Below are 11,158 nucleotides of genomic sequence, written 5' to 3' on the forward strand. Positions count from 1 at the left end.
ATTGGTTGAAATTTGTTAAGGGGTTTCAGAGAAGAAGCTGAAAATGTTCAAATGTTAACGCACGACGCACGACGAACGACGACGGACAAAAACTGATAGCAATAGGTCACCTGAATGATTCAGGTGACCTAAAAAAGAGGAAAAAATTAAGAAAAAGAAAACGAATATCAAATTTGTTGTGGGGGACAATGTTCCAATGTCTGTGGCGGACTGGGGAGTGCGTTGGGATAGTTGATCACTAATTCTGCGCCCAAACCGGCTCTCCTCCCACCTACTACTAAAGCAGGGGGCAGGTATTTCACGTGTACCCTCCAGACGACCACTAAAGTAGGCCAAGGGTCAGTGGATATTCATAGAAAATACTAATTTCTTGCATAAGTTGCTAAAGTTTAATTTGTGGGGCTCTCAGCTAGTTCATAGCTGGGGCCACATCCACCTCCTACTCAGGGAGGGGATGCTACAAGCTGGTGCATGTTGCGACAACTGTAGGAAGGTCTACAGCTTTCTCCGCACTTGCTAATTAAACCAGGTAGCACACAGGAGACAGGTGAGATGCGCAGAGATCTCTACCTTCCTTAGAACGTGGGGACCCGTTCAGGTTCGGGCACCTATGTCCACATAGGGCCCCATGTGTTGCCCCTACTTTGGTAGTCAAACTGGCCGTCTCCCCAGTTCCCCACAAAAAATTTGCATGCGACCCTTTCCACCATATATGTAAATGTGCATCCTGTTTTTGATTACACTTAATAAATATTAAACTTGTATCACTCTTGTTAATCCAGCTGCTAAGCAGCCTATGAGGGATTACAGAGCAGCCAGTTAAGCTTCGACATACCTACTGGTCTATTAAGATATTAGGTCAAGGTCACTATTCAATTCAGGCAGTAGGTCAAATGTCTTGCGGCTGGTTGTGCTGTATATTAAGTTTAATTTAGCACAATAGCTCCTAAGTAAATTTAACATACCCTAGGTCAGGTCATGGTCATGAAACCAATTCTTTCATTAATGCCAATTTCAACAACTTTCGTCAACTCATCTTAGTAGAAGAGTTTAAAGAGTGTTCATCAAGATCTAGTTTTCCTTTTAGCTCTTACATGTTTTTTGTCATTCCAAAATTTCGGCTTGAGCATCACTGAAGAGACATTATTTGTCGAAATGCGCATCTGGTGCATCAAAATTGGTACCGTATAAGTTTTACATTTAGAAGATAAGAATGTGAGAACTCTTGAGGAAGCCGCAGTTATTTCAGATACTTATATTCTCTCTCATCAGAAAAAAATTTGTAGCAAAATCTCAAGCTAGTAGTTCATCAAAGAATGTAGACTCAGATAAAAAGAGTGCTTCAGAGTTTTAATCTAGTTCCCAGTCACCACCTCACAGTGGTTCTACGTCTAGTCAAAGGTCAGGACGTTCTGAAAGTTCCTCTGGTGTAGGATCGCTTCCTACTTGTACTTATTATTAGAAAAAAGGTCATCTGATTAGTGAATGCTTTAAGCTTAAGAGAAAAAATGACCTTGACAAACCATAGCCACATGCTTGTACAGCATTTAGAAATGACAGGAAAGCCTTTGTTTCGTTTTGTTCTGACACTCCTGATGTTCAGGGTTGAAAGTCCAGTTCTATTAATTCTATGGAGCATTATAAGCCCTTTGTATCTCAGGGATTTATTTCACTCAATGGCTTTAGTGAAATTAAACCTGTTCAGATTTTGAGAGATACTGGTGCTGCACAGACTTTGTTGTTAGAGAATGTTTTGGCTTTGTCTGAGCAGACATCTACTGATGGGTCAGTTTAATAACAGGGTGTTGAGCTAGGCGTCATTGATGTTCCCTTACATAGAATTTATCTGAAATCAGATTTAATTACTGGACCTGTTATCGTAGGTGTTCGACCTACCCTTCCTGTTCAAAGTGTTCAAAGCTGGTGGCAAAGTTATGCCAGATCCTATAGTTTGTGAGAAAATCACTTCCAATGTCGCGTCCGATGTAGAAGACGACGACCTATATCCAGCCTGTGCTGTTACTAGATCGATGGCCAGAAGAAAAGAAGTCGAGGCTGACCATGTTCAACCACTCAACACAGCTGGTTAATCTCATGAAATTGAACTCAGTGACACTTTCCTGTTATACCTTGATGGCAGTTCAAATGAAAACAGACAGCCATATAACAGTGAGTCTCCACTGAAAGCCAGTGACAATGATGGTCCCATTATTCAGTTAGACCAGGAGAAGGACACCCTCAGTAGAGAGCAGCTACTGTCCGAGCAAAATAAGGACCCTGATACTATCCAACTGAGCAAGAGGGCACCTCCACCAGGAGCGGCAGCCAAAGTTGGAGAGTGTTTCTATACCAACGAAGGGATCCTTATGCGAAAATGGCGACCACATGATGCCCCACCAGATGAAGTATGGCGGGTCGTTCAACAGATAGTGCTCACGATATACCAATGGCAGGTCATTTAGGAGTCAATAAGACTTGTAACAGGATTTTGAGTCATTTTTATTGGCTTAATAAACCTAATAAGAAAATTCCATCTACCCCTCTACAACCCATTCCAGCATTTGAAGAACCATTCAGTAGGGTGTTAATAGATTGTGTAGGACTCTTGCCAAAAACTAGGTCAGGGAACCAATATTTACTTACTATCATGTGCACGTCCACTCGATTCGCGGAAGCTATACCTCATAGGAATATTAAGGCATAAACCATAGCCAAGGCCCTTACCAAGTTTTTTTTAGGAGTGCCTAAGGTTATTCAGTCAAACTAAGGTTCAAATTTAATGTCGGGGTTGTTTCAACAGGTCATGCATTAGTTAGGTGTTAGACAATATAAGTCTACTGCTTATCATCCCGATTCTCAGGGACACTTGAACGCTTCCATCAAACCCTCAAAACTATGATGAAGACCTATTGTTATCAGTATGATAAAGACTGGGATGAAGGGGCTCACCTTGTTTATTCCTGCAAGAGAGGCACTTCAAGAGTCTCTAGGATTCAGTCCCTTTGAATTAGTGTTTGGCCAAACAGTTAGAGGTCCTTTGAAATTGCTGAAAGAAAAATGACTAACTGACACTAGTGCTCTTAATCTTTTGGACTATGTATCTAATTTCAAAGGAGAGACTTCATAATTAATGTAAATTAGCACAAGAAAATCTCAAGATTTCTCAAGTCAAAATGAAAGTTTGGTATGATAAAGATGCTAGTAACAGAGTTTTTAAACCAGGTGATATGGTTCGTGTATTTTTGCCTGTTCCTGGTCATCCTTTGCAGGCCAGGTATTATGGTCCAATTGAAAGCAAGCTTAGTGTTGTGAACTATGTAGTTAAGACATCTGGCCGGAGTAAAGAAAAACGAGTTTGCCACATTAATATGTTGAAAGAGTATTTTGATAGATGTGACCGAAATTCTGTAAAATCAGTTTCCATTTCAGACATTATAAAATTGTACCGATAATGAAATTAGTGTAGAAACTTGTGAAAAAGACTTCAACCAGAATGTCCGTTTAAAGAACTCTGAAATTCTTGCCAATCTGGATACCAAATTTGGACATTTGAATATTCTCTGGAGAGAACAAGTTCAACGTATCATGGCTAATTATCCTTCAATCTTCTTGGATGTTCCACAAAAGACCAGTGTTGCTTATCATGAAGTTATAGTTGGTGACACTTTGCTCATAAGCAGTATCCCTATCGTTTAGATCCATTAAATTGCAGTACTTAAGAATAGAAGTGCAGTACATGCTGGACAATGACATTATCAAACCAAGTAAAAGTGACTGGAGCTCACCTTGCATTCTAGTACCAAAACCTGATGGTACCGTACTACCGATTATGTACTGAGTTTAGGAAAGTGAATTCTGTCTCGAAAACAGACTCTTATCCGATTCCTAGAATTGATGACTGTATTGACAAAATCGGAAATACCAAATTTGTCAGTAAATTTGACCTGTTTAAGGGTTTCTGGCTAGTGTCATTGACTGAGAGAGCCAAAGAAATCTCTGCATTTGTGACTCCAGATGACCTGTTCCAATACAAAGGGATGCCGTTTGGTATGAAAAATGCTCCAAGGACTTTCAGCGGATGATTCATTACCTTCTACATGACCTTCAAGGTTGTGAAGCCTACATTGATGATGCTATCATCTACAGCGACACATGGGAGGAACATCTCCAAATCATGTGCGCATTCTTCGGCATTCTGGCAAAAGCAAATTTAACAGTGAACCTTGCAAAAAGTTACTTTTGTCATGCTACTGTAGAATATTTAGGTCATAAAGTAGGTCAAGGTTATGTTACACCTATTATGGCTAAAGTGGAGGCTATTGCAAAGTTCCCGATTCCTACAAACAAGAAAGAGTTAATGAGATTCTTGGGCATGACAGGATTTTACAGAAAATTTTGTCCAAATCTTTCTTCAACAGTTGGTCCACTTAACAACTTATTGCAAAAGAGGACTGAATTTGTATGGACAAAGGACAGTGATGAATCATTATGTAAAATTAAATATATTATCATGAGTAGTCCAGTTCTTGTAGCTACATGTTAGTGATGTAGGATCGGTGTTGCTTTGTTTCAAAAACATAGTGAAAATGTAGATAGAGTTGTTTCATATTTTTCAAAGAAACTTACAAATTGTCAGCAGAATTATTCAACCATTGAAAAGAGTGTTTTGCTTTGTTGTTACCTTTGCAACATTTTGATGTTTATTTGAATGTTACTGTACATCCAATTCTTGTTTTACGGATCACAACCTTTTTGCATAAAATGTCAAACAAGAATCAAAGACTCACAAGATGGTGTTTATTATTGCAAGAGTATTATATTGATATCAAACATATCAAAAACAGAGACAATGTTATAGCACATGCAGTGTCTTGGGTGTGTTTTGTTATTTTGTTGTTGCTTTGATTGATATGCATGTATATATCTATTTTAGTTTTCATTGTCATTCAAACTATATAATGGGGGAAGTGTTGTGTATTGCTATTTGCAATAAATTGAACTATATTGTTGTAAAGAAGTGATGTTCATAATTTTTGTGACACCTGTGACCTAGATTGTTCTAGATCTCAATATATGCAAGTTTTAGTAGAAAGATTACGTAATGTTTGCATCATGGTCTTTCAAGATTGTACTAGACAACCCATTCCTATTATATATCCATTAATATTCTTTTGATAAAAAAGAGCTCGGGTTAGAAACTTTTTATGGATTTTATTTCCCTGGGAACTACGATTTCGGAATTATTGTTTTGTGTGTGTATATTTCTGTTTGGAATTATTGTTCACCTACCGTAAGTTAGTATTTTGCTAGTGTTACAATTTTCTATCAATTGTTAATTGTAAATAAATCTTATTCATTGTATAATTGTCTTTGGTTAGTAAATTCTGCTGCGCTATATTAAGGGTTTGTTCTGATCCATAACAATATCATACGCAGGTTTAAATGCCCAAGTCAGCCGTTGATTGTAAAATTCAGCATAATTACTTGTCAATAAATATCTGGATAGCAAAACTTAATGTCACATTCTTACGGATTCAAAGGACTTTGTTAAAATCAATTTCATTAATTCAACAGTTTCTTATTGAAAACATCTACGTAGCCGGTCTTCCAACAGTCTGATCCCATTGGCAAGAATTGTGCTCCTTCATAAGCTGCCATGTTTTTGCATTCTTACAAGGAAGAATTTATTCAAAAGCTTCTTTTTGTTTATAAGCTTCAATTACCCAAAACTCTCTGCTCACCGTAGCTCGTTTTTGCTGTCATTTAATATCTGAACAAAAAGATATGAGTGATTGAGATTGAAAATTGTCATTTATTACTTACCAACTGACGAAAAAAATCTTCAACAGAAGATTCTGGGGGAAATCAGCTAAAACAATTATACATCAAAGCACTTGCAAAGTTAAATTACCCAAAGTCTGAATTCCCCCAAAGAGGACAAAACCTTGTAATAACATAGGCGTAATTTCTACCAACTGGTAGATTTAGAAAAATTTTAAAGATAAAAAATAATTGAACTTTCAATTATGAATAATGAAATATTGTATTTCCTAACTTTATATTGAATTATAATGCTTTTTTTTTAATGAATGCGTAACAATACATGCAGTGTACATACGTATTTAGCCTATGTTATAAACGTCGTGCTATCACTTCCTAACAATGTGTAGATTAAAAAAAGATAAAATTGCTTGATTGAAATAAAGTATTGTGATTTCCACTATAAATTTGAAAATTTTTATTTATATTATTTTTTCGCAATGCACCCTCGTTGTCAATTCAATTCAATCTCATATTGCAATGATACGAGGTCTGTTCGATATGTAATGTGTATTGTACCACAGCGAGATAACGCTTTACACGATTTCGTGGATGATGATACTCTTGAATAGCTATATTCAACACCTTTCCAACGGTATAAACACGTACCTTCAGCTCCACATAGTTTTAAACTTTTAGTCATTTCTATAGAGTCAGTCGTTGACCACTGTTGTAAAAATGGTTGGGAAACGGGTTGAGAATATTTAATAGGGTGTCCATTGTGAAATCAGGCAGAGGTCGACACATGCTATCTCTCAGATTTTCATGAAACTTTGTGTACAGGTTCCTACTGACCCCAATATTGAATTTGCCAAATAAAAAGTTTCTATCATGTTTCGTTTTGGTTTAACATGAAATAATTACTCTAAAATCATTTTTCGGTGCAAAAAGGTCACGAAATATTGAGAAAAAGTGCAAAGTTTGAATAGCTCTAAAATATCATGTAATCAAGAAATAGAGAAAAGCAATATTTTTTTATGTTAGATATACACTATATGCAATAACTAAGAGGGTTTTTGTGTGCATGTTCATCCAATGAATGAATTTATTAATGGTTAAATTTCCACATATTTCCTATCAATATATTCTACAAGATAATGATCAAATTTTAAGATTTCATAAAACCCAATACAATGTCACCAAAGAAATAAATTATGTATACCCACAAAGTTGAAGAGGTGTATTCTAAGTTACAAAAATAAATTCAGTGGGAAAAACAACGTTGATCAAAAAAAGTTGAACTGAAATCTCTAAATTTTCAATTAGTGCAAAAAGGTCAACAACTTTAATAAAGGTCGATTATCTACATAAATTGTAAAAAATATAAAGTAGATATAACCAATCAATGATTAAAAGATTAGAATTCATGACAAAACTAGAACCTATAAAAATTCAGTATTAAATTTCAATTTTTATATACAATGTACATTGTATGTAAAACAATGCTTAGGTAAATCAGTCTATAAAATTCTATAATGTTAATTAGTTTTGGGTCATTTCTGTATATAGGATTTAACATTAATCAACACACACTAATGAGCACACACATAATATCAGTAAAGCAATTACACAACACAAAGAATCCTAGGTTATATACATTCACTCACACTACCAATTTATTAGCATTTGTCTTTATTCCTGGTACTTGTTTTGGTTTGCAAAGAAAGAACTAGCATGCATACATGCTACTGACACTTGTTTAAAACAAACTTGTTTTTCCAGAAATTATGAAAATTGATGGAATTTATATATAATATGTAGATACAAATCATATACTAAGTACTATGGATATAGTATGGAGTCTTATTTGCCCCCCCCCCCCCCCCCGGCTCTCATTTTATGTATTATGCCCAGTATATAAGGAAAGGTAACATCATAAACTTTGAACATTACATGGAATTTGAATTTTTGAAAATTTCATATTTGTTCTAATTAAAACCAGAATTGACAAATTTAATTATGCATATTCCTAAACGTGTGCGAGGAATCGCTCACAAAATGAAAATACTTGCTTTTATTTTCCTGGGGCCTCCGCGGCCGAGTGGTTAGAGCATCGCGCTCAAAATCACACGGCCTCTCACCTCTGTCGGCGCGGGTTCGAATCCCGCTCGCGCCGGTAAGTGAGAAGGTTTCCCAGTTTACTTTCGGAAGGTCGGTGGTCTCTTCCTAGGTATATTGTATCTGGGTTCTCTCTTCCACCAATAAAAACTGGGTGCCACCAGATAACTGAAAAATTGTTGAGTGTGGCGGTAAACATCAATCAATCAATCATTTATTTTCCTGTTGTTAAAATGAATGCAAAAACTCTTGATCAACAGACTACACGTGATTTCATGTGCACGCATTTCACATATATGAATAATTTCGCCATATTAAGTACTCGCATAAAATAAGGAATCTAAAGTATATATCAACTGATGTTTGTATTTCTGTACTAATATGCAGTTTGATGCATTACTTGGGACTATTATATTCTACATGCAAATTGACTGTATTAGCTTATCTTCATTTTCTTGACATGCAATTTCATGAATAATGTCATTCAAGTCTTCATCAGTCTCTTCTTTAGGTTCAACAACAAAATTTGATTTTTTGTCAAATCTACAAAACAGTCCCTGGACTTGCTGGGAACTCAGCCATTCCTCTGGTGAAAATGTTCTGCTTCCATCCTCATCTCTTGCTGTTCTTAATTTCTTTGAAGCCTCTGTTGGTGTATATTTACGCCCTGTCCTTTCTCCTTCTTCGAAGAGCTGAGCAACAAAGTCCTTAACCTTCTTATTGAACCGTTTACTGGTTCTTTTGCCTTTGAGAGCCCAGCCCTTCACTAAACTTCTCTGGGCACATGCATTTTCTATTTCACTAAGAGAGGGATGCTTGGTGACTTTCTCTTTGATGCCAACACATTTCCTGGTCCACAGAATTTTCACATGGTCAGATGATGTCATATTGTGGTTGCCGATGTCTTGATGGATGTTATAGTCTTTCAGAGAAGTAAATGCAACACCACATTCACCACATGTGTATTCATCTACCACGTCTGTGACTTCATCCTCAACATCCATCACTTCATTTACCACATGTATAGAAGCTTCCTGGATGAAATATAAATATCAAATGATTTTGTTTTTTGTTTTATGATACATTACGTGTATACACCGGGCTTTGTGGTATCAAGTAACTAGTTTCTAAAGAACAATTTCAATATTAGTGATGAAGATAAGACCTTTTTTCTTGTGTATAAAATGTACACATCACTAATCATAATTTTTTTCATATCTTCATTTCTTGCATAGATAACAGAAGTGTTCAGTATTTTAACAGGTTTTGGCTGTAATATGAATTTATCCTATGTGTACATGTACTTCATACCTCCTGATTTGGGAGAGTTTCTTTGAACTTTCTTTTCCTTTGGCAAGTGTTACCCCTTTTTGTCACCATTGGATGCTCCAAAATCTGTAATTTCACAAGAATAACAATAAAACTGATGGATGCTCCCCAAACTGCTTCTATCGAATGAACTACTTCATAAGAAGGATGACTTGCACAATGATCAATAACTGTTAAAATACTGTGGATTGATTGATTGTATCTTGCTTAACGTCTCGCTCGAGAATTTTTCACTCATATGGAGACGTCACCAAGACCGGTGAAGGGCTTCAAATTTAGGCCTATGCTCGGCGCTTACCGCCATTGAGCAGTGAGGGTTCTTCAGCGTGCCACATCTACTGTGACACGGGTCATCCGTTTTTAAGGTCATCTCCGAGGACCCGTGACATTCACACCTGATGCCGAGCGTTTGGCGATGGAACTGTCACTACCTGTTTTAACGACTTAGGTTTGTCGCGGTCGGGATTCGAACCCCGGCCTTCTGCATGCGGGGTGAACGTTCTAACCTCTCGGCCACCGCGGCGGTTGAAAAAAAAAATACTGTGGAAGCCAAGGATTTGTATATATATAATGCATATGTTGTGTGACCTAGACCTTTACTAAATGACTTTGATTAACCTTTGTCTGAAAGTCATTTGCCTATTATTTTATTTGTGTGTCATAATATGAATACCTGTTCAAAAACTTGCAATAAGGAAGTTTTTCCTGATTTAAGGTATGTTCTGATCTCTGTTTTCTTGAGAGCAATTGTAAATGCAAGACAATGATATAATTATATTCTGTAGTAAAGAACGGATTGCTACAAAATCTAAAAGAAAATGACTACGTCCATAAAGTTAAAAAAAAACCCATGTGAAACGAAAATATCAATAACTTCCTTGAATGTTAGAGAATCTCAATAAAAGCAATAAAAATGACAAGTGCACAACTTCATTATATACATAATATATACACAAAGTGTGAATCAAATCTGTTCATTGGTTTCTGAACATTGACAATACCCCTTCAAAATGGAAAAAAATATCCATAAATTTCTTTAAAAATCTCAATCAAAGTAGCAGGTGCACATTCAACATCATTATTCATATAAGATGTATATATCAGCTCATTAGTATTAAAGATATTCTGGACCAATTATGTTTACAGACAGACAGACAAACTGAGGGACAAGGTGATTCCAGTATACTTCATTTGGAATGGGACTTGATTATGTCATCTTAAATCATTTGCATGATATAAACTTACTGTAAGATTTGTGTCTCCTTGAGAGGTAGCTGATAAACTGTTATAAGAAACGAATTTTCCCTCTCCAATACCATATCCAAGCCACATTCGTATACCAGTTTCTTCAAATCTGAAGTTATTAAACATGTTGATGCCAGGAATAGAGCATTTTTTCACATTCTGATGATCGAAATTGACTTCAGCCGTGTACACATGTGAATCTTGAATGCCACCGTAACTCTCGAGGGCAATTTTCAACTCCTCAGCTGTGGTTATACCATGCCCTTCATTGCCAAAGCGTTTTGCATGAATTTTCATAGGAGCTGTGCGTCTGTCACATATGTCTTTGCCACTTTGTGCCTCACTAAAGTCATATCGACAAATGTTAATTCCTGTTCTTTCGGATATGCCATGGATGCATGCTATCAGTGGACTACAATGGTAACAAGCAGCATTGTCACTTCTGAGATAAACTTTTGTTATTTTGTCGTTCTGGATCCAGTTGCACGAACGTTAGTTAAAGTTAACTGGCCGTTAAAATTTAGTTAACGCGCCGTTAAATTTAACGGCAAGTTAAACAGGTTGCACGAAATTTAACTGACGGTTAACGCTCCGTCAAGTTGCTAATTTAACAGACAGATTTAACTGAGGTACGGGAGGTACATTAAACTATTTAACTAACAGTTAAAACAGGAATGGCGGACTTTTTATTGTTTAGCAACTTGTG

General features: G+C 36.4%; 1 protein-coding gene across 1 annotated transcript; it reads right to left on the reverse strand.

The window, feature by feature from the left end:
• Positions 1–8,177: 8,177 nt before the first annotated feature.
• LOC130047918 (uncharacterized) lies at positions 8,178–10,749 on the reverse strand. Its single transcript, XM_056143673.1, has 3 exons — positions 10,453–10,749; positions 9,190–9,273; positions 8,178–8,912 (listed from the first exon to the last, which is right to left on the reverse strand). Exons 1-3 carry the CDS (start codon positions 10,747–10,749, stop codon positions 8,295–8,297), a joined length of 999 nt encoding a protein of 332 aa, XP_055999648.1. The 3' UTR covers positions 8,178–8,294.
• Between the last annotated feature and the right edge of the window lie 409 nt (positions 10,750–11,158).

Source organism: Ostrea edulis, chromosome 1, assembly GCF_947568905.1.
Source record: "Ostrea edulis chromosome 1, xbOstEdul1.1, whole genome shotgun sequence".
In the NCBI taxonomy this organism is placed as follows: Eukaryota; Metazoa; Mollusca; class Bivalvia; order Ostreida; family Ostreidae; genus Ostrea; species Ostrea edulis.

Bases quoted from the DNA above. Each gene is read 5' to 3' on its own strand.
- LOC130047918 (XM_056143673.1), bottom strand. From the start codon at position 10,749: ATGAAAATTCATGCAAAACGCTTTGGCAATGAAGGGCATGGTATAACC. The intron at 9,274-10,452 runs GTAAGTTTATAT...GTGAAATTACAG, and splicing joins AAGGAGACACAAATCTTACA to ATTTTGGAGCATCCAATGGT. The intron at 8,913-9,189 runs GTATGAAGTACA...TATTTCATCCAG, and splicing joins AAACTCTCCCAAATCAGGAG to GAAGCTTCTATACATGTGGT.